The sequence below is a fragment of the Penicillium arizonense genome (assembly GCF_001773325.1).
Source record: "Penicillium arizonense strain CBS 141311 chromosome Unknown PENARI_contig007, whole genome shotgun sequence".
Classification (NCBI taxonomy): Eukaryota; Fungi; Ascomycota; class Eurotiomycetes; order Eurotiales; family Aspergillaceae; genus Penicillium; species Penicillium arizonense.
In genome coordinates, this window is record NW_019173284.1 from 450301 (window position 1) to 476658 (window position 26358).

Here is a 26358-nt window from a genome sequence, read left to right on the forward strand (position 1 = left end):
TTTTGCCTAGCGTGTCTGCTCTTGTTACGCTCCTTTTTTCCTGGCTATTGCAATGCTATCGAGTTGATCTACTTCCAAAGACCCAAGCTAACCCAGCACAGCGTCTCCGCGAAATCACAGACCCAACCAGCTCTCCCTCCGCCACAAAAGAAGAGAACCCCTACCACCACCTCCGCATCACAGTAACCAGCGGTGGATGCCATGGCTTCCAATATATGATGTCCTTGGAAGGAGCCTCTAAGATCGACCCAGAAGAAGATACAATCTTCGAAGGAGAGCCTGACGCCTCGGGGGCAGCAGCAGAGTCAGCTGGTGATGCTAAGGTGGTGATGGATGAGCCGTCGCTCGAACTGCTGCATGGCAGCACTGTGGACTACACCACTGAGTTGATCGGAAGCCAGTTCAAGATCGTTGATAACCCCCGTGCCACAAGCAATTGCGGCTGCGGCACCAGCTTTGACGTTAGTGATTGATTGGGGAGGTTGTTGGGAGATATTTTTGTCTTCGTGTAAATCATATTGCATAAGTGTAAACCGGATAGGTAGTTTAATTGCATGCTATACCCCTCTTCTCTTACATATTCATGTTTATTTGGATGTGTTTTCGGGTTGATGGTTTTGCACAGAGCCCGCTATAAGGTCGACGGAATGCAAAATCTCTATAGTGCTTCTATGTCTTCTTCAGTTACGTTGGACAAATACTCACCTAGGCACAAGGTGTCAAGAAGCCCGTTACGCAGAAGATTCGGTTTATCGAAATACAGCCATAGTTGCGCTTTTTGAATAGAAGTAAATATAGCAGATAGACTAGGGTTCTCAGTTCAGGGGAGTTCAACAAAGAAGTCATTGGGTTTGGCCGTAGGAGACTACATGTAGCAGTAACCCTAAAGTCTCGGTCATATATGATCATGAACTTATCAAACAGGTGCCCATTTTAAGGACTTAAATGGAAGGGAAAGCCATCACAATGGCCTAGAGTGGATGTATGTAGAGTATCTCGTTGATCTATTGCTTCATCAAGTAACTGCTTTTTTATCTACCTGACACAAATACTCTCCTTGCTGTGTAAACCACACTGACTTCAAAGAGACAGAGACAGCAAGACTAGGACAACACATGAAACAGCGGACGCCCACCAAAGAAATTGCGATAATCCAACTTGATTTTGAACCGACCAGGAAGCCTTAGCTCCTTTAGTCCACGGGACAGATGACACTCGAACAAAAAAAGTAAACAAGAAACGGAGAAATGGGGGTGTGGGAACCGTTAGCAGGGTAACAGGGGAGGGGGCAATGAGTAAAATATGGGAAATGAAAACACAAAGTCGGCAGAGAAAAAGAAAGAAATTCATCTCAAGTCATGTCCGTTCCTCTTCTTGTAAGCAGAAGGCTCTCTCCGCTCTTCGCTTTTTTCTTTTCAACTCTCGGCACACTTATGAGACACCGCTTAGTAGACGCGAGCAAGGTTGCGCAGGTACCAGTCGACCAGACGGCGGCCGGCCTTGGTCTCACTGACGTGGATCAGGTCGTCCTCAAGAGCGTAGTCGAGGTCGTTGGCAATGGCGGGCTCGCCATCCAGCAGGCCACCCTCGACCCAGCGAATCTGGCGGCTGCGCTGCTTGTTAACCAGCAACCAGGAGCGGAGCTGCTCGGGGGACACCTCGAGGAAACCAGCAAGCTTCTTGAGGTCCATGGTGGTGTAGAGCTTGAGGTAGGAGCGGATGGTGGGGTTGAAGAGAGTGTTCTTGACCTCGTCCATGAAGATGGCGGTGTGGTGGTCGACGGGGTCGACGTTGGAGGCGGGGTTGTCGAAGTCGGGAGGAGTAGGGTTGATGAACTTGGGGCAAGAGGAGCGGAAGAGCTCCTCGAAGACGGGGAGGGCCTCGGGGCCACCCTTCTGCATACGGTAGAACTGCTCGCCGTACTTCTCGCGCAGGGCGGAGTGGATGGTGTCATCCAGACGGGTGGGGTGAAGAGCAACACAGATGGCGATCAGGGCGTACATCTGGTCATTCTTCTTGGCAATGGCATCGTAGTTGTTGCCGCCCTTCTGGAAGTTCTTTGTCCGAGACACATACACGAGGATGTGGCTGAACATGCGGATGGCATCGCCGTAGCGGCGCATCATCATGTAGGAGAAGCCCACGTAGTAGTAGGTGGTGAAGTGGGCGGCCATCACGCGGGCGAACATGGCTTTCTTGTTCATCTCGATATCGTCGAGGGTCTTCAGTGCCAAGCTGAAGTCACCGAGCAGGCAGTGCACGCGCAGCAGGCCGATGATCGAGAAGTAACCGAGCATCTTGTACAGGGGGCGGGAGCCGTACTCGCCGGCAACGGTAAGAGGGTCCTCTCCGCGCTTCATGGCAGCCAATTGCTCGTTGATTTGCGAGCGCTGGATGAGGGAGTACAGCACGTTCAGCACTGAGTAGCAGCCCCATGTATTCGGGTTCTCGCGGAGTAGCTGGGCTTCCTCCTCGTTAACTCCACCGCAAGCCACGCGGTTACGGTAGCGGCAGAACGATTCGAATTGGTAGATGAACTCATCAATGACATCCCAAGCCCAGTAGTACTGATAGTGAAGAATGACATCGTTAGTTATATTAATTCTCTTTCAAGAATACCTTGCGCTGTTGATTCCACAAATGCCAAGCATTTCTTTTCATTCATGGCATTCAACAACAATGGTCGGTGAGACGGAGCACCTACCGAAGGAACCTCCAAGTCCACGGGGCCATCCGAGTTCAGAATGTAGTGGAAGAGACTGCAGTAGTTGTCGTAGCTGGCGAACTTGGTTTCGAGAGTCGCCTGGTATTCCAGCGGGGTAGCGGCCGCGGCCAGCTGAGCCTGGAGGTCTTGGGTCTGGGAAGCACCACCGTGGGATGTTGTCCGGTCGAGCTCGCTCATGCCATCGTCGAAGTTGACCTGCTCGCGGTAGTCGTTGACCATAGCCTCCTCCTCGACGTCGGACTCGTCGTTCAGGTTGGGGCGCGCATTGGCGCGCTCGTCGTAGGACATATTGGGTGTGGGAGGAAAGAGAAGGATAAAAATCAAAGAAGAAGCCGAGATGAGACGGCAAAGAGAGGGGGGTGGGGAGGGGTCGGGGGCGTCGGCGTGTGCGATTTGCCAAAGACGAATTTTGTGAGGGTTTTCGCTAACACCAGTGTTTGCTTATCTTTTATCGGGATGAGTAAGCAGCCTACTGTCGACTTCAATGGGTGCTTCTTCGTTTTTACGTCTTTTCTTGATTTTTCGGATATAATACAAGAAAAATGTGGTCGTATAAACTGCCAGAGAGAGTGTGCTATTGCCAGAAAGGGATATACGTATCTCTGGTTTTGCGAGATATAGCTTCAGAGCCCATACTATACTAGCATCACACAAATGAACGAACACTTCGAAGCTACCTAAATATTGGTAACCTATTATTTCTTCATGTATAGCCTCTAAGACTGCGCTTCTACTGGTCTCTGGCCACACATCTAACCTCTAATTTCTAATCGGACAGTTTCTTTCATTCCACGGCTGGATGTGATGTGTAGGCGGAGAAGCGCCGGCGCCGGTGGAACAGCAAAGTTGATCTCGAGGTACCAAATTTAGAAGGGATTTCTTCCATCTCCCTTGCAACACGCTTGGACTTACATTTCCCGCTCGATGGGAATGCAGTGTAACTAGGGAAACGCCCGAGTGTGGTTTCCGGCTCAGCTCAGCAAAGTAGGACGGGCAACACTGGTCAACGCCCACGGTAGGTACCTACAGGGACATTGATCACTTATAACACTGACTGGGGATTGCAGTATCTCTGTCGAAATCTGCCTGCTAGCCTCTTAAACTAGTCACTCTCTTTGGCTAACACCAGCTTGTCCTTCTCTTCGGCTCTCTTGGTGTTACGTTCACTCGTCACAATCCCCTTCGCATCCCCAGGTCTGCGACGCCATAAACAATTTCAAACATCAGGATTATCTTCTACCAGCGTCGTGTCGTGATACAAATATATTCATATACACGAATCCACACTGAAGCTCACGCCCCTCGCCCCTCCCAATGTTCTGGGTCATCGAAAAGTGCAACGGCCTCGGACGGTAGCTTGAGGTTTTGGCGTAGCGCCTGTGCCCGAATCTCATGGACCGTGTCGGCTATTCGCTTAAACCTTTTTCTGAGAGCGGTGCCAAACCGACTGAGCTCAACAAATGCCTGTCTTGATTCGTCACTGTCATCCAGCTGGCAGGCTAGAACCCGAAGGCCTGTCTGCATGGCATCAACCATTTGACTTGGTATATGTTTGAGACCGTACCATTCGCGGTGGATACGAAGACACTGCGCCATCTCCTCTGCGGACTTGACCTGGTAATACCGGGCCTGTTGTACGAGTCGCGGCTGACTAGGGTCATTCAAAAGATCAAAGAGAGATATGATGGTGTGAAGGCATTTGACTCTTCGCACAGTATCAGCACAGGGACAACATCCAGCTTGGGTGAACAAAGGACTTACCGCAGGAGGATAACTTGGGGAATGGGATCACGCTTCAATTCATGCACCTGGGGCCAGCGCCCGAGCCAAGCAGTCAAACGATCGAATGGGTCTTCGGCCTGTCTCCATAACTCTTCAAAGCTGGAGCCCCGGCCTTTCTGAAGAACAAGGTTCTGGACTTCGATTAATATTTCGGTGATTTGAGCCATCCCTTCCCGAACATCTGGAAGGCGTGCTGGTCTTTTGTCATAGGTGATATGGTTTGAGCGAGGATATGGGATCCACTCAAAATCCTGGTTGCCACATAATTTAATATCCGATGCTGGGTATATCAATGGAGCAACCCACTGCAGCTCCATTGACATTTCTCTGTCCGAACTGTTAGTCGCTGCCTTTACGACCACGGATCCCTAGGTGGAACGCGTGACTTACGAGTTCAAGTGGAAAATTCCCCAGGCAGTGATTGTACGAACACGTTCAATCTCGGGCAGTATCTTGTCTTTAGGTCGAGATAATGTCGACGGATGGAGGATTCTCATTTCCTCGGCCAACCGAACAGCCTGCCGAAGCATCAACCAGCCTTGTCCAACTTGCCCCTGGGATTTGAGCCTGCGAATACCGTCAATCTCTCTCATTGAATGATCAATACTCTACAAATTAATGGGCCACATACACACAGCACATCAAAAGTAGAGCCTGGATGTTTGTCAAACTTGGGCGACCGTTTTCGGCTTTCCACAATCTCTCTGCTTCGCAAAAGAAACTTCGGCCTCGTGAAAATGCATTTCCGGGATTTGAAACCACATCAGGGCTATCAGAATATGCCTATTTACGTTAAAAACATGACAATCTCAACTGAAGGGCAACTGCGTCATACACTGGCCATTGATAAAAGACTGTTGACGAGAATAGGTGCACAGAATTCCGAATTCAGGTTTCCGCGCCGCATATGCGCGAGAAAAGCACCCTGGTCAAGGATTTGAGAGCATGGATGATCCCAGGTGAAGTAAAGCGAAATAAGGTGTGAGACCAAATAATCATCGTCCGTGACTTGTGTCCACGGCTTGGCCTGCACCTCGAACAGCGGTATATCGCACAGGCTTTCCAGCGTGATACGTGCATAAGAGCTGACTGCTGGTGGCTGAGTAATTTCAACGTGGATCTCTTCTGGGGAGCTTGTTATGTTGCCAGGATCCGAAGGCCGTCTCACTCCAGTGTCTGAAGTTTCCATAGGGTAGTCTTGATCCTCTAATATCGACAAGGCGTTAACAGTCAAGAGCCCATTGTTGTCATCAAATTCCGTGGCAGGACTTCCGAGAGCACGGGCGACATCTTCATTTGAGATACTGTTCCGAATTATGTCCACAACTTTGTCGCAATCGGATTTATCAGCCGAGCGGATCGTGTCCAACAAAACATTTAGCAGATCTTTGTGATCTGTCAACTCTTGGATCGTCCGCTTCACGGCTACCTTGCGTCTGAGGTCTCGACTGGGATCAAAGAGACATTCGAGGTTAGAGGCACTACAGGCTTTGCATTTACCGGGTGGCCCAGAACACTAAACGGAGGTGCGAGTCACGATTAGCAAGGTTCTTCGATTTGAAGGTTTCTCATGAATAGCCCGGCACAATCTCAAAATAAAAGCAACGGAGGCTTACCTTTCTCTTTGCTGCCTTGCAGGCAAGACACGCCGTGGAGTTCTTCTTTGGTCTGCTGACACCCGTTGAACTATGAGGAGCGAAAGTTCGTGACGGCCCCGGAGCCAGTGGCGGTAACGGTTTCGTGTTGTCGGGGTGGCCCATGATCATGATCAAAATATCAACCCAAACGGGTTTTATATGCAGAATTTTGTGTTTCGAACAGGCTGAATGAGATACACCACAGCCTAAGCCTTGACAGATGCAAGTATGTTGAAAAGTTCAACACCCGTTGCTCTTTCTTGCAAAAGAGGTTTGCTGGGACGAGCAGATTCGTTGCAATATAACGTTGGATTTGTCTAGTGTTTCGTCTTATGTGTCACCGAAGACGGTGTCTTCAGAGCTTCATCGGCTCAGTATCAAAAGTGGTGTAAGATGCCATGTCGTGAGGACGAGGACGTCACGGTGCGGTGGCTGCGTTATGTATGACGAATGGGACCCGACAAAAAGCCAACCATTCTGGAATCGGTCGAAGTGATCAAAGTTGACATGCAGGTGACAAAATCCAAGAAACAAGGGGGTCGCGTCGGCAAACAGGAAGAGTGGGGGGTTCGATGCCTGTCACACAACCGGGGTAGCCCGGTGGTCCAATATTGAATACAGTAATGATTGGAAGACTAAAGATACAGCAGCTCCCCAATCTGGCAAGGATGATGCAGATGGGGAATGGCTATTGAGACGAAGCTAAACCTGAAATATGAAAAGACCACGAAACAAAGAAGTGGAACAAAGGGTTCCAGAAATGGAAAAGCGAAAACGAAAAATCCCCCAAGGTTTATCAATACCATAACATACCACAAGGGACTGCCCGGTCTGTGCCCGTGGTAGTGGTACCCAATACTATTTTGATGCCTTTGTCGGGCTAGGCACCGCGACCGGTATTCGATCGTCATAACCGCCAATCTCACCCCGTGGCTGATCTGATGCGCTCCCACAGTACAAGAGCAAAGACTAGCGCATCCTGTGACCCCCGCAGCTTCGCATTGTTTTGCTCTTGGTCCTACAGGTATCAGTGTCTCTGACCGGGATGTCAGGCATCGGATATCTAGAGGTACTTTGGACTGATATTCGCCACAGGTTTCATGCACGCCTGGCCTAAGATACTTGCCGGGCATCTTACTAAACATTGATGTAAAGCTTCCAAGCCAATCACTGATTTCGGCCTCCACAAGTTCCATTATTAGGCCATGTGCTGTATTTGAGTCGAAAATGTGATCAAATGTCGTCACGCTTGACTTTTGTCTACAGTAATATACAGGGAATCAACTATTTTCAAATAGGAATCGCCTTGCGTCTACCCATGTCAAACTCGAAATACCTGCAGTGCTTGCTTTACAGAAATTTTGGTTTCAACCCAGACGGGTCAGGAAAAAGGATCCTGAGTTCGCGGGTCGTGAAAAGGGGAGATTCCAATACACTGGTTGATGGGGAACCACGAAATATGCTCCTACACGTTGTGATACAGTATGCAAGTGGCAACTGATGAAGTGTAAGAGTACCAGTATATTGGATCAACCTTGTACCGCCCCAGTTCCCGGTGGATCGACCGGAACAAAACACCCAGGGGAAAGGAACGGTCACAAAATTTCCAATACCAGATCTACATCTCCTCGGAAGATGTTAGTCTGGATTCTAATTTGTCATGCAAGTAGTGAACCGGGCTATAGGATGGAATGGTCCAATCCTCATCTCTCTCCTCTCGGTCAAGACGCCCCTTTGGAAACAGATTTCCTTTGTGAAACCTCCACACACTGCAAACTTCTTCCGCCGTCTATTATTGGCGGTTGAGATCCGACCAATCGGATTTTGCAAGTCGTATGCCTCCGTGAGATTCAGTATCTTGGCAGTTTGTTCGATATCAAGCAAAAGAAATTGCCCACATCCTTGCTGGCGACACGCAAATGATGTTGGTCGTACAGAAACAATATAAAGACCATTTGAACATACAGCGAAATCCCCTTCCGCGGCAATGAAAGTATATTTCGAGTTACTTAAGCAAACATTATTAATTTGGTACTTTGTACGGAACTTGCAGGCCCGTTTGAACTACTGTGGTTTGTCATCTCCTTGTCCACAGATCATAAGCTATACTTACCGAAAGCGGAAAAAGCTAGCCAAAAACAAAATGAAACTAGGAAGCAAACTTCCGGACCTTTAACCGAATTATAGGCACTAGTCTCATGCTCCGGGACCCCGGTCATGGGCTAAAATATAGATCCAACAGGTCGGATTCTAGTTGGGCCTCAAGTCATAAATCCTCCTGAATACTCCAACCTATCGCTTCTATCGGAAGTACGTCTCGTGCTCTTGGAATATTCCAGCCATAGGTTGATGCCAGGGTCTGAATACCGCAACATGGCTATGCGGCTGAGATTCCCCGATCGTCCCGTGTTCAAGGCAACGAAAGGGTACCGACGGGCGCCGAACTCCCTCGCAAGTCCTGTTTTAGTGCAAACTAATTGCTGCAATGCAACGACACTTACGAATCCCCTGGTACTTGCATGTGTGATAGGCAAAGCTAAGAGGTACAGCTAGACCAAAAAGTAAGAAAATAGAACAAAGAAGGCCCCATTTCAGCAAATAGCCGGATCCATATAGATCTGCAGAGACGGAATTGCCGCATCTCTACGGTATATTGGGCAAAGTAGGGTTTATGTCCGCTGGAAAACGTAGCCGGGATAGCTTGATTGGCCGGATGTTTCCCCCGTCATCTTCATACCCCCATACGCTCCTCTTTTCTTTTCGTTTTCCGCGTGTTGGTATAGGTCGGGTTTTTCTTCCTAGCGATTTGGCCTGCATTTCATTTCGCTAGTCTCAGAACATGACACATCTCATCTCGATACCCTGGTGTCTCTCTACGTCAATCTAGAGTTTTTCACTTTTGGTCGCTGCCACTACCGCTACTGCATTGCAGCTCCGTCTTACTTGTAGGAATATACCTAATTCTAACGTCACAATGCAGATCCGATCGCTAGTCTTTTGCTTTTCCCGTCTTTCCCCTCGTTTCATTGGTCCGGTGGTTTCTCATGCCAAGGTGGCTGCGCTGTGTATGGATATATTGGTTTTGCCGTCCGTGAACTAAGCTTAGGGGAGAAATTGCCATGTTTGCTACTTTCCAGCCACCCATGAGGTCTGACGTCGGATCGGCCAGGTCAATGCGTTTCGTAATCCGGTCGATGTGTTTCGGAGACTTGGTGGCGTCTTATGATTGAACCTTGTACTTGATCTCAACTTGGTCGGCACTATATTAACTTAAGTGCTGTTATTGACTTAAACAGGCTATCTAAGACTTTGATGCAGATGATTCGTTGGGAAACTTCTGAAAATGGCCAAACTTAATATAGCTTCGTGTTTTCGTTTGTGGCAAACTTTGCGGCAGGTTTGTGTACCTCTCAGATGATACCTCTCAGATAGTATATCAGGGATACTGTCGCTCTTAGTATTATGACGGATGCCGAGCGGCTGACATTGTAGAAGTTTGTAGAGATACTCATGTTCGTTAATTTCGTGTAGGGANGGGAAAGAGTATGAAACTGGACGAACGTATCCTAACAGCCTTGACTGTTGACAATGGTTTTTAACTGTTGTATATGGATCACCTATTCTCGTGATGACTTTGCGCTGATACATTATCCCCAGAAAGTGTCTGGAACACAAGGGCTGACTGGTATGACACCCGAAATGGATTTTTTGTTGCCCAGCATTATTATTCTCATTTCTTGTCTGTTGCGTGGTCCTGTCCCACCACTTGGGTCTAAATGGTCCTACTTACCCTTGCTTGAACCTTGCTTCCAAAGAGCTCTCTAATTTTCAATTTCATTTCTATATCTAAAGAGATCTAAAAGTATCTACATTAACGTCGTCCATGTATAATTTTCTGTGATATTTCACCCATCAGGAGGGCCGACTTCCAACACCTTTATAGGCAATTTCTTTGGCCTTTTTCGTGGATCCCTTCTAAACGAATTCTAATGCTGGTCCTCAAATTAATGGCTATACAATGTCTTTCTATAGCTAGCTAGTGGCTTCTATAGGATCAAGCGTACAATAAAGCGATATAAAGATGGTAATAAATTTCCCAGCTCTTCTGTCCAGAATCTCTATTACTCCAATTCAATGAAACTTGCACGTAGAACCAAGGTCTTCCTCTAAATATACTGATAGGCCGAGCGAAAAACCCACTAACTACAGACATACCGTAGTTAGGGCTAATATCCATGCATCGCTTAGCTGCAGAAGTACCATATCTACAAACCCATGCCCTAAAAAGTAAGCTTTAGACCCCGCTAAAAACTAGAACAATCATTACTTACTTCAGTTTTCCTCGGCTGTATAAAAAGAGCCTTAGCCTCCGCAATAAGAGAAGGATCGCCACCATCAAGTTCCAGCGTCTCAATACGCCCTTCCATCCAAGCCTTGCGGCCCTCCATTTTGGCCATCTCAGCCCTCAGCACAATATAAGACTGAGCCGAAGCGGGTTTCCGATAATCAACGTTCAGATTAGCCGTGACACCAACCCTCTTGGGGAAAACAGCAGAACAACATCGGCAGAAGGTATCATCTATCAAAGTCGCTATCAGACCGCCGTGGATGATATCCGGATGACTACAGACATCTCCTCCGACATGTAGGATCATCACCATGCGTTTGCCGTTGGTTTCGTTGAATACATAGGGTGGCACTGATATCATTTGTGTGCCTGCAAGGGATCCAGCCAGGAGTTTTCGGTCTCGAAGCAGTTCGGGACCGTTGAGATGGGGTCGTGACTCGGTGAACTTTGGGTTTGCTCGCAGGGCACGCGTCACTGGATGGTCTTGGATGAAAGTGTCGATCGCTTTGGTTGTTCTGTACGTTGGTTGGAGGAGACGGAGGGTCTGGGTCTCTACTTTTGCGAGTCTCGCAATCGACATGATGTAGTTTGTGGAGAATGAGGGTAATTCACGAGGAATGAGTACATTGAATTTGAGTGGAATCTGCACATCGCTACTTCAGATTGGAAATGGTCGCCTATATATGTTCTGTTGCACCTCCCTACCCTTCACATGATGTTCACCGTGTGTGGCTTGTATCTTATTTGATTTGCTATGTTATGTGACTCGGCATGAAGCTGCATAATCTCAGGCTACAATAAGCCCAGTAGGATAACTCCAATCGATCAAATTATTTTCGTTCTTGCACACCATCTGTTTTCACTAGTATAAGCGGAAAAACCACCCAGACATATATAATTGGCGCAGATTCGTGATATATGCCAGAGGCTGTCCCACGATAATAGATCTTGCTTTCCTAAATCGATAGTACGCATACATCAAATATCCTAGAATAAGATTCGCCCCTCCTGTACTTCCCAATGTGCTTTTGAAATGGAGCTATCGGGAATGCGTGATGTATGCCGACTAAAATTGTCATGTCGATCAGTACCTAGGTTGATTCACTTACTTCTCATTCATCCAATACCATTACAATGACATATTGTATGTTCCTGAATTCAATCAACCAGATACAAGTGTTCTTCACATATTCCCTTACATTCTTCAGTGATAAAGAACACTTTGACGGTTAGCCTCGGAGATGCCAACCGGGCCGAGTGGGCCAATAGATCGATAACGACTATCAGCATTGTCAAGCGCAGGGCGTAAGGCGTAAATATTGGCATGTTGTACAAGCAGTGAAACACAGGATTCGTCATTGCAGAAAGCAGCCAACCCTATTTAGAAAGTAGACTCGATTTAGAAGTGGCAATTGGTCGAAACATGGGGAGAGGCGACTCCCGCTCGGCATTGAAAACTTTTTCTCGGTCCGCCCTGATACCAGAGGGGCATTCCCGGGGCAAACCGCTCAACTTTATAAGAGAGTTGGATCCTGCTCTTTGTATCAAATATCAAATATCAGAGGCGAGGTATGTGCCATTCCTTCCTATAACTTAGTAGCGGATCGTCGGTTAACCCCACAACTAGTGACTCATACCAAAACAACACCTTGGAACATTCCATATCAAGGCAGCCAATTCAATTGATCACATACATTCATTATGGGTTCCATCGCTCCTCACGTTGCTGAGCTTGATGGCTCTAACTTCAACATCACTCGCTCCACCAACCTGCGCGATGTGCCTCTCCCCGGTTCCGCTGAGGAACTGAGCCACTCCCACTGTACTGACCACATGGTCACCGTGCGATGGACCGCGGCCAAGGGCTGGGAGACTCCCGAGGTCAAGCCCTACCAGAACCTCAGCATCCCCCCAACAGCCTCGGTGCTGCACTATGCCACCGAGTGCTTCGAGGGCATGAAGGTGTACCGCGGGTACGACGGCAAGCTTCGTCTCTTCCGCCCCGATTGCAACGGCGAGCGTCTGAACAACAGCTCCCAGCGCTCATCCTTGCCAGGATTCAAGTATGATGAGCTGAAGAAGCTCGTTGCCAAACTGCTGCAGATTGACGGCCCCCGTAAGTCCCAATAGCCTCATACGCGTCTAAATTATAGACAGCCACTAACAATAAGATATAGGCTGGCTCCCTAACCCAGGCTCATTCCTGTACATCCGTCCCACTGTCATCGGCAATGGTCCCCACCTGGGTGTCCAAGTGCCAAAGGAAGCCCTTCTGTTCATCATTGCCGTCCCCTGGCCCGACTTCACCAAGATGCCGAAGGACCCCCAGCAAGCCCCCAAGAAGGGCCTGAAGCTGTTCGCCTCCTCGCCGGATACTATCCGCGCCTGGCCCGGCGGTTTCGGCTACGCCAAGCTCGGCGCCAACTACGGTCCTTCTCTGCAGGCTCACGGCCAGGCCCAGGCTAAGGGCTTCGATCAGATCCTCTGGCTGTTCGGACAGGATCGCCAGGTCACCGAGGCTGGCGCTAGTAACTTCTTCATTGTCTGGCACAATGCTGATAATGGCAAGCTGGAGCTTGTTACTGCTCCTCTGGATAACCAGCTTATTCTGCCTGGTGTAACCCGCCGCAGTGTTTTGGAGCTTGTACGTGAAAGACTGTCTAAGGGCCCTGTTGGCCAGCTTGCGCCTCTTGAGGCTGTCGAGCGGACTTTGACTATTGGTGATATTGAGAAGGCTTCTAAGGAGGGCCGTATCGTTGAGTCTTTCGTTTCTGGCACTGCTGTGAGTTTGTCCCTATTGTTTTACTCTTTTGAGTTTTCGGATTTACTGACAGGATATCCTAGTACTTCATTACCCCGGTTGCCATGATCCGCAATGAAAACACTGATATAAGCACCCTCGGTGTCAATGATGAGCCTGCTGGTTACGCTACCCTGATTAAGTCATGGCTCGAGGCCATTATGTTTGGAAAGGAAGAGCATGACTGGGCTTACACCATTGAGGAGGAGAAGCAATAAAGGAGCACATATTATGTGCACATGATTTCCGATTCCCATAGACGGTTATGATTTCAAGAATATTGGTTGGGATTGGGCTGTACATAGATTTCAGACTGCATTATAGAAAAAGATCAGCCTTTCCACTTACATTGAAAGCATATATTCACGCTCATACCAGTCCTAAAAAGACCAAAGAGATCGCAGTTCAATAGGCCAGAAGAACGCCTGCAGATACGCTGAGAAGCTGAGGATAAAGCATCATAGGAGAACCGTAAATTATTGTATATCATTAAACACCTAGTAAAGCCAATCATCATCCTAGCTTCGCAATTATGCATGCAAATCTCCGTCTCCTAGATCAACGATCATAGGAGCATATTCTCCAGTCTCCTCATCTTCATCATTCTCCTCCATGTCCATCTCCACTTCCTCGCCGTCCTCCAGTTGAAGCATACCCCGGCGGAGAATGGCTTCGCGATGCAGCTCCCAATCATATTCAATCTTCAGCCATTCCTCAAGCTTGTCAAGCTCAATTTTGACCATGGAATCTTGTCTATTGCCAACAAGCTCATCAACAGATTGTCGAAGCTTCGTGAGAAGCTTGCGCAAGAACGCTCCGCCATCATATGCATCAATCTCGAAAAGTCCACCATCAACATCATCACACCGCTGCAGCTGTAAAGCCAGTAACCGTAGAACCTCACTCATAAACTCGTCCCTATCGAGAATTGCCCGCCGAGATGTGAGAATGAGCTCAAGAAGCCTCTTCCACTGCTGAAGACACGAGTAGTTCATCATAGTAAGCACCATAAGGAACGTGAGCTGCAGCTCTCCAAGTACCTGGTTCCCCCCAGAAGCATCCCCAGAATACCGATCAATCAGCTCTCCCAGAGCCCAAGACCGGTCCTGCGCAGCTTCTGTCCTCTCACGCCCAACAGCACCTTCTCTCCACGTCCGCTTCAGATCAATTGGAAGAAACCCGAATTCCCGTTCCTGTTCTTCGCCTGTCTCGGGACCTTCCGTGCCTTCTGCAGGCGAGTCAACACCAGGAATATGGTCCGCATCACGGTTAGCCGTAGAAGCAGACGTCAACACCCATCGCGGATGACCATCAACATCCACCTCAGGATCCCCAATAACGCGCGATAACAGGGCCGGTGAGATTCGATCCGTCAACCCAGACCAATCCCTCCGCCCATTCTCCTCAGTCTCCTCCTCATCCTCAACCTGAGCCGCAGACTGAGCCCAAACCGGTTCCTGATCAATATCTTGACCATCACCTCGGTCTTCACTCTTCTCGGCCTCAGATTTCGGCTTAACAAGCATAGACCTCGAAATCCGACTCCGATACCGAAACAGACCCCCACTCTGCCAAACGGCACCCAGATTAGCCTTGTATCGCATAGCTTCCTGCCGAACAGAATCGCTCTCTCCATTCAGCGAAAGTAAAGATTCGGAATTGGCACTCCATTTCCAGATGTATATTTCCGGCGCGAGATGGTTCTGCCGCTGTGTTTGGCTTTGCGGTACGAGTCCCGTATCATTGCGTCCTTTGCCTGCAGTGTTTATGTCACCGATGTAGAACCATGCGCCGCTGCGGATGGAGAGGTTTTCTGTTGCGCCTGTGTAGAGGAAGTGCCAGCCTGGGGGGAGGTCGCGGATGCCGTGGAAGTTTGCGGTTGAGGTGAAAGTTATCAGGTCGATGCCAACGAGGGTTTTTGGGGGGAGGTTTGGGAGGAGGATTGTCGGTGTTGGTTTGTGAGTTGTCATTTTGGTGGATTGAGCTCGAGGTTGGCAGGTCCAGTCTGCTGGGAGCTGATTATGCGCGCTGGTTGGCGCTTGGTGTTGAGCTTCAAAAGTTGAGCGGGTTGAGGTTGCGGGGTTTGATCTTAGGTCCGGAGACGCCGGCTTAAGCTAGCAATTGGTCTCTGAAATACAACTGGGTTTCATCAAGTTGGAATAGATGCGAGTGGAAAGTAGACAGCGGGTGGAAGGTAGGTGACTAGGACTGACGTGAAGTTCTATCTCCAAAGGCTTATCGACCCCGCCAGAGCTCTCCGCAGGGCCTCGGAGAAAACTTCATATTACAATTCAAGACTACACTACAACAAGGCCCATATAGAGCTTACTGGAAAGCATGATATATAGGTCAAGATATTGATTCAGATGCCAAAGACTACCTAATACAACACCCAAACCCAAGGGTAAAATTTTCAGCGTATGAAAAAAATTGAAGACCAGGCGATCAATGCCGTTCTTCGCGTTTATTCCATCCACAGATGCGAGAGAAGCCCGCAAATAGCCTCCAATCCAGCCAAGCAACGAACTTGCAAGGGGAAAAGAAAGACCCAAGCTGCAAGCGCACAAGCTTACAGACGGCGACCACGGCGACCACCCTTGCGACGAGTAGAGTCGGAAGGAGTGGGGGTGACGTCCTCGATACGGCCAATGCGCATACCGGAACGAGCAAGGGCACGGAGAGCGGACTGGGCACCGGGACCGGGGGTCTTGGTGCCGTTACCACCAGTGGCACGGATCTTGATGTGGAGGGCGTTGATGCCGAGCTCCTTGCAGCGGACAGCGACGTCCTGAGCAGCCAGCATGGCGGCGTAGGGGGAGGACTCGTCACGGTCAGCCTTGACCTTCATACCACCGGTGACACGGCAGATGGTTTCGCGACCGCTGTAAGCCAAGAATTGTCAGTCCGTTGTTCTTTGTTGCATGTTGCTCTGTCGCGCTCGATCCAACTTGCTTGGCTGGGTCGATTGCGAAAGATTTTGATTCGAGTACTCACGAGAGATCGGTAACGTGAACGAAGGTATCGTTGAAGGAGGCGAAGATGCGGGCAACGCCGAAAACGAGCTTGCCTGTTCATCGTTAGTACCTGTGCCGACTCTCTCAAATTGTTGAACATACCATCACCGGCGAGGGGGCCGAGGGAGACGTTCTCCTTGGCGGCAGCGGGAGCCTTCTTGCTGGGAGCCATTGCGACGGTTGGTGGTTAGTGGATGGAATACGGAACAGAGAAGAGAAGATCAAAATTCGATCCCACTTAGAGGGAAAAAGTGGATGTGTGCCCTAGCGTGAGTCTCGGTCTGTGATTGGTCATGACCAAGCGAGTTAATGCCTGATATTCCAGGTCGCAGCCGTTACGGGCTGAAGTCGGCCCGGCGGGCGGTGAGTCACTAGCTTGGTTGCCTATTTAAAATTTTCTTTCTCCAATTCCAATTGTCTTCAGCATTGCAATTGATATTCTCAAACTCGAGTGATAAAGCTCCGAGCTTGTGATTCAAATTGATCACGCTTGGATAACAAGTACCAGCTGTGAGACACTGCGCAGAGATTGCAGCCCGGAATGGGTCGCACCAAGGAGGATGCCACCATTGGCATCATCGGCATGGGCGATATGGGCAAGATGTATGCCAATCGCCTGAGTGCTGCTGGATGGAGGTAATTGGACCTATCCCCCCGTTACTTCAACAATACGGGGCCAAAGATGCTTCAGGTAAGCTTTGTCTTTTTTCCCCTTGTTCTCTCACACCACCCCCTCTCGAATGATGACTAGAGTGCATTTGGCTCGAGCATGGCTTGGTTGTCACTATTACACCATTCTGGTTGATAGTAAACCGCCCTGCTGTCGATGATGTAACAACCACGCTACCTTATTTTTTATGTCTGATCCTATTCGACTTCACTCTTACTGCTTTCACTCATGCTATGGTTTTGAAACATCGCTAACAAGTGAAAAGTCTTCTAGATTCGCATCGGGCTACTGATCACTAACCTCTAGAAATGAATTTACTAACATGGGTATTTGATATCAAGGATAAACGCGTGTGACAGACCTGAGAATTATGAATCTTTAAAACAAGAGTTCGCTTCTCAAGTACGTCCCTCGGCCGGGGTTATACCGCTCAGAAGCTCATCGTATATAGCAAGGAGTCACCATATTCCCAAATGGTCATCTCGTTTCAAGAATTAGCGATTTCATTGTGTACAGTGTAGAGGCTGGAGTCATCGACAAGGTCGTGGCACAGTACGGACCATGTATGTGTCGAACCAGAGCAACTGGTCTCTTCCCAGCCCAAGCCCAAGTACATTCTGACTCGGAATCAAGCAACCAAACTCGGTGCCATCGTCGGAGGTCAAACGTCCTGCAAGGCTCCGGAGCTTGCTGCATTCGACAAACACCTCCCTGCTGATGTAGAGATCGTATCCTGCCACTCGCTGCACGGCCCCAAAGTCAACACGCAGGGTCAACCTCTGGTATGGTTGCGCCGCATGTTCTATTCTCGACCAGGCCAAATGTGCATTAGTAACACCGTGATATAGGTTCTGATCCAACACCGCGCCTCGGACGAAAGCCTTAAATTCGTTGAACACATCCTCTCCTCGTTCGGATCGAAGCATGTCTATCTCACCGGTGAGATGCATGACCGTATCACCGCCGATACGCAGGCTGTCACCCATGCCGCCTTTTTGAGTATGGGAACCGCATGGCAAGCAAACAACCAATTCCCGTGGGAGCATGGACGCTGGGTCGGCGGCATCGAGAACGTCAAGATCAACATCACATTGCGCATCTACTCCAACAAGTGGCACGTCTATGCTGGACTAGCCATTCTCAACCCGGCGGCTAAGCAGCAGATCCGACAGTACGCAGAGTCGGTCACCGAATTGTACAAACTCATGATTGGAGGACACCGGGAAGAGCTCAAGCGTCGAGTGAAGGCTGCAGGTGCTTCGGTGTTCAAAGCCGGCACTGAAGGACAGGATTTGCTGTTGAAAGATGAGGTCTTAGACCAATTCTCTCTATCTAACCGGCCGCGCGAGAAGTCACCACCGAACAGCCATCTCAGCTTGCTTGCTATTGTTGACTGTTGGTCGAAGCTGGGTATCGTCCCGTATGACCATATGATCTGTTCCACGCCGGTATGGTCGTCCATGGAGATATCATTCCCAATTATAATTGGACTAATGTCTTGCAGCTTTTCCGTCTTTGGTTGGGTGTGACAGAATACTTGTTCCGGAATGACGACCTTCTCAACGAGGCCCTGGACACTGCCATCGACGACACCACTTTCCGTTCTGATGATCTGGAGTTCACGTTCGCTGCACGGGTTTGTTCTGAACCATCCCTGCGCCTCTGTCGGGGCCAAGATAGAAGACTTGATACTAACCTTTGTTTAACTTTCAGGCGTGGTCCGACTGTGTTTCCTTCGGCGACTTCGAGTCTTACCGTCACCGGTTTGAGCGCATTGCAGAGTACTTCGCGCCGCGATTCCCTGAGGCTGCCACTCTTGGCAACCAGATGATGAAGACCATTCTGGAAAAAACCACATCCAACAAGTAATGAAATGATGAGGGTGTATGATATTCTGGCGATTGCATTGTTTCGGTGTAAGATAAGGCCGAGGTTCTTTCAAGTTCAGGGTTGGGGAAATTGGGGAAATTTGAGAGATGTGATTTTGTGCTGCAACAAACCTTTGTCTTTGACTCCGTATATCCAAGTATGATATTAATTCAGTAGACACCAGGCAATAAACAATATGCCGTGAATTGCTTAGCCGTTGTCCTCACGTGCCCACCCGGGGAAAAGATACCTTAGTCATCATTGTTTCTCTCGAGAGATCAGACTGAACCGAGTATCGTTAGCAAGAGCAGTTGACGATTACTCCTGTGTTGATTCAAGTTCGCTTTCCCACCTGTCATTGCTGCTTGATCAGCGGGCATGATCGTGGCCTTCTTCTGATCATCAGTGCGACCCGTGACTGCGCCCCTCCCTTACGCTTCCCCATACTGGAACCCTTGCTCCGCTCCGTTTGAAAGAAGCGACTTCAATGCAGCCATACACCACCGGACACACTTGCGATAGGTGAAAGTGAAGCCCGCGCGGCTAGATGGAGCTTCATGGCTTCCGGGCACAACTCAGCATTCTCCGGGTCGACCCAGCATCGCGCTTTGGTGGATGGACGCTCTTCACTCAGCCAAGATGACAACTCAGCAAACGGTAGCTGGAATGATGGCACCCCACGTACTGGGAGGATTGGGAGGTCTGAATCAGGAGGTAGCAGCAATATGGGCGGACGAGGGTCGTTGGCACCCTCGTTTGGCGGGCCAGGCAGCTTCAGTGCGGAGCTCAAGAGCATGCACTCCCGCAGTGTCACACCCCGGCCGGATGGCCAATATAACAGACGTGCCAGCAGATCAATTGGCGAGGAGGACCTACACACTACCGAAGAGCGCCAGGCTTTCCTGCGGGGCAAAATCGCGAAGGAGACCAAGATCAAGACCGGAACTGAGAACATGCTAGAGGCATTACTATCCAAACCTCTCAAACAAACCAAGGACCAACGAATCAAGGTGGAGTCGGAGCTGAGCTCTTCCAACCGCAAGCTGGTCGAATTGCAGCATGAACTGGAAGAGGAACTTTTACGTGCGCAGGCGCCGGCCTCATCTCCCCCACGCAGCAGCCGCCTCTCTGGTCTCTTCCGAGGCAGCCCCATGCGTTCACCATCTCGTAACAAAGACACTGGTGGGTCAGTGGACGGAGACTATCAAGAATATGGAGAGGCGGATATGGAATCGCCAACATATGTGCTTTCGGAGACGCTACAGGCGCTAGAGATCGAAGGAATGTCCCCTGATTTCTATGTTGAACGTGCCAATAGCCTAGTTGAGCTGTTCAGACGACACCCTACCTTAAAGTATGACCTCGCGTGGCCTGTCTTTGGCCTCCGAGTTCAGGTGATGCTTCTGAGTGACAGCAAAGAGGTAGTAGCTGCTGGCTATCGATTGACACGGTACGCTATTGCGGACCGTAAGTCTTTGCAGACAATCCGATCGTTGCATACCGACGAGCTTGTGATACTGTCCCTCGTCAAGGAGAGCAAAGCGAGCATTGAAAGGGAACAAGCTTTGAAGTTCGTGAGAAGCTTCCTGGATGTCAAAGACGGCGTACGAGAGATTTCACGCGCCATTGTGCGGACTATCGTTGCTGTTGCCGAGCACCATGAAGATCGTCTCCGGAGCATCTCGATCATGACCTTGGCCGAAATGTTGGTCAAAGATCCCGAACTGGTTGCTTCGGCTGGTGGGTTCGCTGCCCTACACGATGCGCTGGCAGAAGGAACCTTCGGCGCTTCAGAGAGTCTGATCTCAAGTTTCCTGCATGTAGTGGACACTCCGCGCAGCAGAAAGTTCCTGCAAGGATCTGAATTGGAGGCCGTGCTCACACCTTTCACTGATTCATTATCGGACTCACTGCGTAGTGGACGGTTAAAGACTGCAGCCCGGGCAATTTCGGCGATGCTGAAGACTTGGCCGGGACTGGTCATTCTTGCAAGGCATGACTCGCAACCGTTGCGTTCTCTCCTCGACTCTCTTCACTATGATGATCCCACAGCCCGAGACCTGATCATGGAACTATTATTTGACGCTCTGCGGATCAAGCCTCCATCGTGGTCATCATCTTTCCTTGCCGGTAGGAGACTCACAACTTATGGCAGAGTCTCTAACCTGCGCTCTGATACCGAGTCAAGGGTTTCCCGTACCTTCAATGACACCAATAGCAACAGATTTGACCTTACAGCCCACTTCTCCACCCTCATCTTGGCTGGCTTGGTTGAGGCAGGGCTCGCAAAGACTCTCTCCGATGTCATTGAGGATGAATCGGATCTTTCTCTCAGACGCAAGGCAACCCTCCTATTAACAGAGGTGCTCAAGCTTGCACATCATTCCCTCCCACAATCTGTCAGCGCTAAGCTACAAGTACTTCCTCATCTGATTCCGCCAGCCGTCAACTTTGACGTTGACAACCACGACCTTTCAACCACAACAATCTTCCAAATCGAAAGTATCAACCGAACACTGGCTCGTTCCGGCGGATATCCCAGTGGACAGGGCCGATACAACATGGAGTCTGATTTATCAACTTCTCTACTTCCCGGCGAACAAGGAAAGGACAAACTAAGCCCTGCCATGGACGAGACCCAGTTCCGCAATGCCATTCTAGAGACTCACGTTCTCAACACGGTGAATTATACCAAGTGGAAATGGGATCTGATCCACCGTCTGGTTGAGGGCCCTCTCACGAATCCGAAGCGAATGGATGAGGCAATCAAAGGATCCAAGTTCATGAAACGACTCATTGGATTCTATCGACCTTTCAAGTACCGATTTGCCATGATTCCAAACACAAAGCCGAACCAGCGTTATGTTCGAACTGGCTGCGTTCTCATGCGCACTCTGGTCATGACCCCCGAGGGTACCAAATATCTGGCGGAAAACAAATTCCTCCGTCAGGTTGCAGAGTGTCTAGCTCAGCTGGATCGCATGAGTGGGTTGACCTCTACTTCGCCGCTTTTTTCCCAAAAGCAAATGGCATCTACATTGAGTGGAGGTTACTTCGCGATGTTGGGAACCCTAAGTGGTGATGTGAACGGGTTGCTCATGATGGAGCGCTGGCACATGCTCAACATGTTCTACCATATCATTGAGCTGCGAGATCGCAATGATCTCATCCAGACATTGCTAGGGAATATGGACTACAGCCGAGAGAGTCACCTCCGGGTCATGCTTTCCAAAGCCCTGACGATTGGCTCCAAAGAAATCCGGATCTTCGCAACCAGACTTCTCCGCAAGTATGCGGTCGGCGATGTCTCACTATCACCTCATGTAGCGATCGGAAATGCGGAATGGGTGGTCAAACTTCTTGTGACCCAGCTCTACGACCCCGAAGTCACAGTCTGCCAGGTTGCTGTCAAGATCCTGGAAGAGGCGTGTAACCAACGGGATTACCTTGAATTCGTGGTCAAATGCCGGCCATCTCTCGATCACCTTGGTGAAATTGGCGCGCCGCTATTACTCCGGTTCCTGTCGACTTCAGTGGGCTACCACTATCTGGACGGCCTCGATTATATAACACAAGAAATGGACGACTGGTTCCTCGGCCGCAACGATACCTATGTTGGTCTCGTTGAGGCTGCACTCTCCCGGGCTTATGTTGAACAACCTCGACGGGGTAGCCTGGCTCCGGAAGATCTGGTGGACCTCCAGGATATTGGATTGGTACCACCGCATTTCTATCGAGAACTTGCACGCACCGCCGAGGGTTGCAAGCTGCTAGAACAATCGGGCCATTTCAACGAATTTGCCTGGACAATTCGCGATTTCAGACTGGATGAGGAAGAGAACGAAATGCTCCTCAAGGCTAAGGGATGTCTCTGGGCTGTCGGCAATGTCGGTTCAATGGAACTCGGGGCGCCATTCCTAGATGCCGAGATTGTCGAACGAATCGTGGAGATAGCAACAAGTGCAGGAGTCCTCACCATGCGAGGTACTGCCTTCTTCGTTCTGGGCTTGATCTCCCGCAGCCGACATGGACTTAAGGTCCTACAGGGACTAGGCTGGGATTCTGGCGTGGACCAAAAGGGAGACTCGCTAGGTCTTTGTCTTCCTACCGATTTCCGGAAGCTATTCTTGGTGGGTATCATTTTTTATCTCATTCAGCTCGTCATACTTATTTGTTTAGATTTCTTTCCCGGGTTACAATTCAGAATCGAAACGCACTCCCCGAGAGAAGCTCAAGGAGGCCACCACGGACCCTGACCCTGTGAATCAGAAGATCCTCAAGTTGATCGTCGACATGGGCAATACAGTGCTCTCCAAACGAGCCGCGTCAGATCTTCATGGGTACGTTTGCAATTTACTCAGCCGGCCTTCTTACATCTACTCACCATCCCAGCTTGAAATCCAAACAACCCGAGCGATTCCACCAAGCCCATCTCTTCCGAAAAACTCTTTGCATCCTAGAAAGTCACCATTTCAGATTACCAGCTCGACGATTTGCCCTGGACTTATTCGACAAGCGTGTCCTGCGTCGAATCGTCCTCGACGAAGACACGGACTCGGATTCAGACTCTTCGGCTAATTCCAACTCTGAATGAACCTCATGAACGCTCTTTACTGCGGCTTTTTGTCTTGCTAATATACCCTGCACGATGGCTGATCGGGTGTTTGGCTTTTTGTGCTCTGAGCGATGATTTATGCATGTCCAATCTATGAATTTCAAACTGCTAGAAACTTTGAGTATTTTGTTATACCGGGTAACCTTTGAATGAGATACGGTTCACAATAATACATGTGCTCTTTAGTAGAAATCCAACTTACAGTCGAAGTTGTCGTTGACATATGTGGCGTTCAACCTCGGCCAGATCAGATCAGATTATCTAAAGTTGACCCGCCCCGATAACCACGCTCCACGACACGTCTCAAAACGCCGATGCACTAACATCCGCTCGGCCATTTCGAATACGTTATCGCCATTTTCCCTCTGCAATGGAAGATACAGCAGGGTCCGGGTTCCCAACACCCCCGCACAAGAACCCCATGCCTACCGCGATGGAGAGCTCGGACATCTCCAGCTCCGAAGAGCATGAGCATGCGCCCAGCGGCACAACAGATGAACCTCACCTCGTCGTTCGCCTGATTCAATGTCATCACTGCGCCCGCCCCTTGCGCACCCCGCTCCGACTTCCATGCGGCAATACCGTGTGTCGGGAATGTTTACCCCCGGTCCGACAGCGGACTGGTATTACATACCCCGTGGCTGAGGGGAGGGAGCAGGGGTTTACATGTTACTGGGAAGGGACTGACAGGTGTGTTGGGGAGCATTGTGTTGGGGATTGTGGTGTTGATGTTCTGCTTGGGAAGTTGGTGGGTGTTTTTGGGGATGTACTCGCCGGGCCAGAGGACAACATCTCTCAAATTGAGTCAAATAATGACGGTCGAAGAGTCCTATGGAGGTCCAGTGAGAAGAGTCGGTTTGAAAGCGCAAAGCTGAAGCGGCGTGGGTGGCTAGAGGGTATTTATGCATTGGCACTGGAAGGTCGGTTTCTTTCTGATGCCTCCGAGGTGGTCTATGATCCCCAGGTTTCGGATGGAAGTGCAGAATCGCGAGATCTCGTTCAATATCAAGCATTGCGGGACAGCCTACGTGCCGAGCTTGACTGCCAGGTCTGCTATGCGCTCATTCTGGACCCGATTACTACTCCCTGCGGTCACACCTTCTGCCAGAAATGTGTCGTGCGAGTACTGGACCATACTGATTTGTGTCCAATCTGTCGCCGAAAGCTTGGCATGCCAACTTCCTTGAAAGAAGAGCCTATGAACAGGACCATAACGCACCTGATCGATCAATTCTTCCCTGAACAGATCGCAACTCGGCGGGAAACTGTCGCCCAGGATGAGATGGGCACGGATTACGAGAAGAATCTACCACTGTTCGTGTGTACGCTGTCGTTCCCTACGATGCCTACTTTCCTTCATGTCTTCGAGGGTCGGTACAGACTTATGATTCGACGGGTCGTCGAAAATGGAAATGGAAAGTTCGGTATGGTCATGGTAAACCGCCGTGGCCGGACGCAGCCAGGGCAGCTGGAGAATGTCCCTTTCATGCAGTACGGGACACTGTTAATGATCGAACGCTATGAGTTGCTTCCAGATGGCCGCAGCCTCGTGGTGGCTACAGGCATTTCGCGGTTCAAAATTCTAGAATCTTCAATGCTCGATGGATATCATGTTGCCAGAACAGAGCGCGTGGATGATATTTCGTTGGCGGAAGAAGAGCGGCTCGAGTCGATGGAAACTTCGGCAGCAAGTACAGAGCTCTCCTCAGAAGGGAGTGCCCCTGAGCCTTCATTGGATTCTATGTCAACTCAGGAGCTCCTCCTCTTAGCAAGAGAATTTCTCACAAACCAACGCAGGTCAGGTGCACCTTGGCTGCATCCGCGCGTCATGTTAGCATATGGACCCATTCCCACAGATGCATCCCGCTTTCCTTGGTGGTTTGCCAGCATCTTGCCTATCTCCGAGGAAGAGAAGTATCAGATCCTCTCTGCAACCAGCGTTCGTGAGAGATTGAAGGTCTCGGCAAAATGGGCGAGGCAACTCGAAGCTCGGGACTGGTGGGTTCAGCAGCTGCCCTCGATTTTCGCTTCTTGATTCTGATACTTCTATACAGGTCGACTCGTTCATCGCTATACTCTGTCTTGTGACTATCCGTTCCCCTCCTCGTCTTCTGCATCATCCCTCTAGTATTGAGGCCATTATCAGCATTATTCACTTCTGTCTCACCGAGTATCTTTACGTCGTTCACGCCATTCTCCTTCTCGATTTCTGTCTCTTTTGGTAATTCGGGACTGTCCGCCTCTGGAACTGGCTCACACATGCCTAATCATCATGACTATCCCCGCGAGATTGGTCAGCAAGAGCAGAAAGATGGAACATATGTTCCACAAGCATTTGTCATTGGTGCGTTCATGGCCATATTCTTTGCCCAGGTTGGTGTGAATTTCTTGCAGGTTGTGAGGTCGGGAAGGCGCAGACGGCGTGTTCTGGAAATGCAGTTTCCACAGCCCTTGCCCCAGCGAAATCAGAATCGAGGTCCAACTAGAGCCACTGGGGTTGATGCCAATGCCGAAGAGCAAAATGTAGGACCACCTACCCCGGGGAATGCTGTTGTTGAATAGCCTCCAAATCTGGGACGATTTGATCCCTAAAAGTCATCAAAATCGGCACTTTCGCGAATATTGCTATATGACAAGCACTTATATCCCATTTTTCAACGAACTGATACGATCTTTTGTCTTTCTTTTTTATCATCATACCTGTGGCAATCTATTCATGGCTGCTATGTACATATCGCTAATCAATTACTGCAATATCAATCTCTATGTCCATAAGAAGTCGGAACCCTCAATTGCTCATTCGTGCCTGATACTGCTAGAAAGAACTACAAGGAAATATTCTGCAGCTTGCAACAATCCATACTCAAAGTGATGCAATAAAAGTCCGTGTACCTTTTT

At 49.6% G+C, this 26358-nt stretch overlaps 11 protein-coding genes across 11 annotated transcripts; 6 read left to right on the forward strand and 5 right to left on the reverse strand.

Annotated features, from left to right (window-relative positions):
• Positions 1-11: 11 nt before the first annotated feature.
• Positions 12-473, forward strand: PENARI_c007G12337 (HesB/IscA family protein; the record flags this gene model as incomplete). The annotated part of the gene is made up of 2 exons (XM_022631256.1): positions 12-23; positions 102-473. Coding segments are annotated over 2 exons (384 nt in total), but the record flags the coding sequence as incomplete, so codon positions are not given.
• Positions 474-1445: 972 nt separating this feature from the next.
• Positions 1446-3013, reverse strand: PENARI_c007G05679 (putative eukaryotic translation initiation factor 3 subunit EifCl; the record flags this gene model as incomplete). The annotated part of the gene is made up of 2 exons (XM_022630947.1): positions 1446-2567; positions 2705-3013. 2 exons carry the CDS (start codon positions 3011-3013, stop codon positions 1446-1448), a joined length of 1431 nt encoding a protein of 476 aa, XP_022489342.1.
• Positions 3014-4018: 1005 nt separating this feature from the next.
• Positions 4019-6267, reverse strand: PENARI_c007G06541 (putative C6 transcription factor; the record flags this gene model as incomplete). Its single annotated transcript, XM_022630986.1, has 6 exons — positions 4019-4430; positions 4487-4834; positions 4898-5074; positions 5139-5290; positions 5343-6023; positions 6124-6267. 6 exons carry the CDS (start codon positions 6265-6267, stop codon positions 4019-4021), a joined length of 1914 nt encoding a protein of 637 aa, XP_022489170.1.
• Positions 6268-10409: 4142 nt separating this feature from the next.
• On the reverse strand, positions 10410-11072 carry PENARI_c007G04444 (PaaI family thioesterase; the record flags this gene model as incomplete). Its single annotated transcript, XM_022630890.1, has 2 exons — positions 10410-10424; positions 10476-11072. The coding sequence occupies 2 exons, from the start codon at positions 11070-11072 to the stop codon at positions 10410-10412; spliced, it is 612 nt and encodes a 203-aa protein (XP_022489381.1).
• A 1121-nt stretch (positions 11073-12193) lies between these two features.
• On the forward strand, positions 12194-13510 carry PENARI_c007G03809 (branched-chain amino acid aminotransferase, cytosolic; the record flags this gene model as incomplete). The annotated part of the gene is made up of 3 exons (XM_022630856.1): positions 12194-12608; positions 12670-13274; positions 13337-13510. The coding sequence occupies 3 exons, from the start codon at positions 12194-12196 to the stop codon at positions 13508-13510; spliced, it is 1194 nt and encodes a 397-aa protein (XP_022489078.1).
• Positions 13511-13822: 312 nt separating this feature from the next.
• PENARI_c007G10016 (AAR2 splicing factor family protein) lies at positions 13823-15262 on the reverse strand (the record flags this gene model as incomplete). Its single annotated transcript, XM_022631148.1, has 1 exon — positions 13823-15262. One exon carries the CDS (start codon positions 15260-15262, stop codon positions 13823-13825), a length of 1440 nt encoding a protein of 479 aa, XP_022489093.1.
• A 599-nt stretch (positions 15263-15861) lies between these two features.
• On the reverse strand, positions 15862-16478 carry PENARI_c007G06233 (40S ribosomal protein uS11; the record flags this gene model as incomplete). Its single annotated transcript, XM_022630971.1, has 3 exons — positions 15862-16174; positions 16287-16359; positions 16409-16478. The coding sequence occupies 3 exons, from the start codon at positions 16476-16478 to the stop codon at positions 15862-15864; spliced, it is 456 nt and encodes a 151-aa protein (XP_022489379.1).
• A 369-nt stretch (positions 16479-16847) lies between these two features.
• Positions 16848-18845, forward strand: PENARI_c007G11065 (prephenate dehydrogenase (NADP(+)); the record flags this gene model as incomplete). Its single annotated transcript, XM_022631199.1, has 7 exons — positions 16848-16942; positions 17336-17378; positions 17428-17539; positions 17610-17758; positions 17825-18424; positions 18481-18612; positions 18690-18845. 7 exons carry the CDS (start codon positions 16848-16850, stop codon positions 18843-18845), a joined length of 1287 nt encoding a protein of 428 aa, XP_022489091.1.
• A 557-nt stretch (positions 18846-19402) lies between these two features.
• Positions 19403-23439, forward strand: PENARI_c007G05354 (putative cytosolic regulator Pianissimo; the record flags this gene model as incomplete). The annotated part of the gene is made up of 3 exons (XM_022630940.1): positions 19403-22975; positions 23025-23185; positions 23238-23439. 3 exons carry the CDS (start codon positions 19403-19405, stop codon positions 23437-23439), a joined length of 3936 nt encoding a protein of 1311 aa, XP_022488943.1.
• Positions 23440-23881: 442 nt separating this feature from the next.
• Positions 23882-25495, forward strand: PENARI_c007G00348 (uncharacterized protein; the record flags this gene model as incomplete). Its single annotated transcript, XM_022630690.1, has 1 exon — positions 23882-25495. One exon carries the CDS (start codon positions 23882-23884, stop codon positions 25493-25495), a length of 1614 nt encoding a protein of 537 aa, XP_022489065.1.
• A 224-nt stretch (positions 25496-25719) lies between these two features.
• Positions 25720-26022, forward strand: PENARI_c007G03821 (uncharacterized protein; the record flags this gene model as incomplete). Its single annotated transcript, XM_022630857.1, has 1 exon — positions 25720-26022. One exon carries the CDS (start codon positions 25720-25722, stop codon positions 26020-26022), a length of 303 nt encoding a protein of 100 aa, XP_022489054.1.
• Positions 26023-26358: the final 336 nt, after the last annotated feature.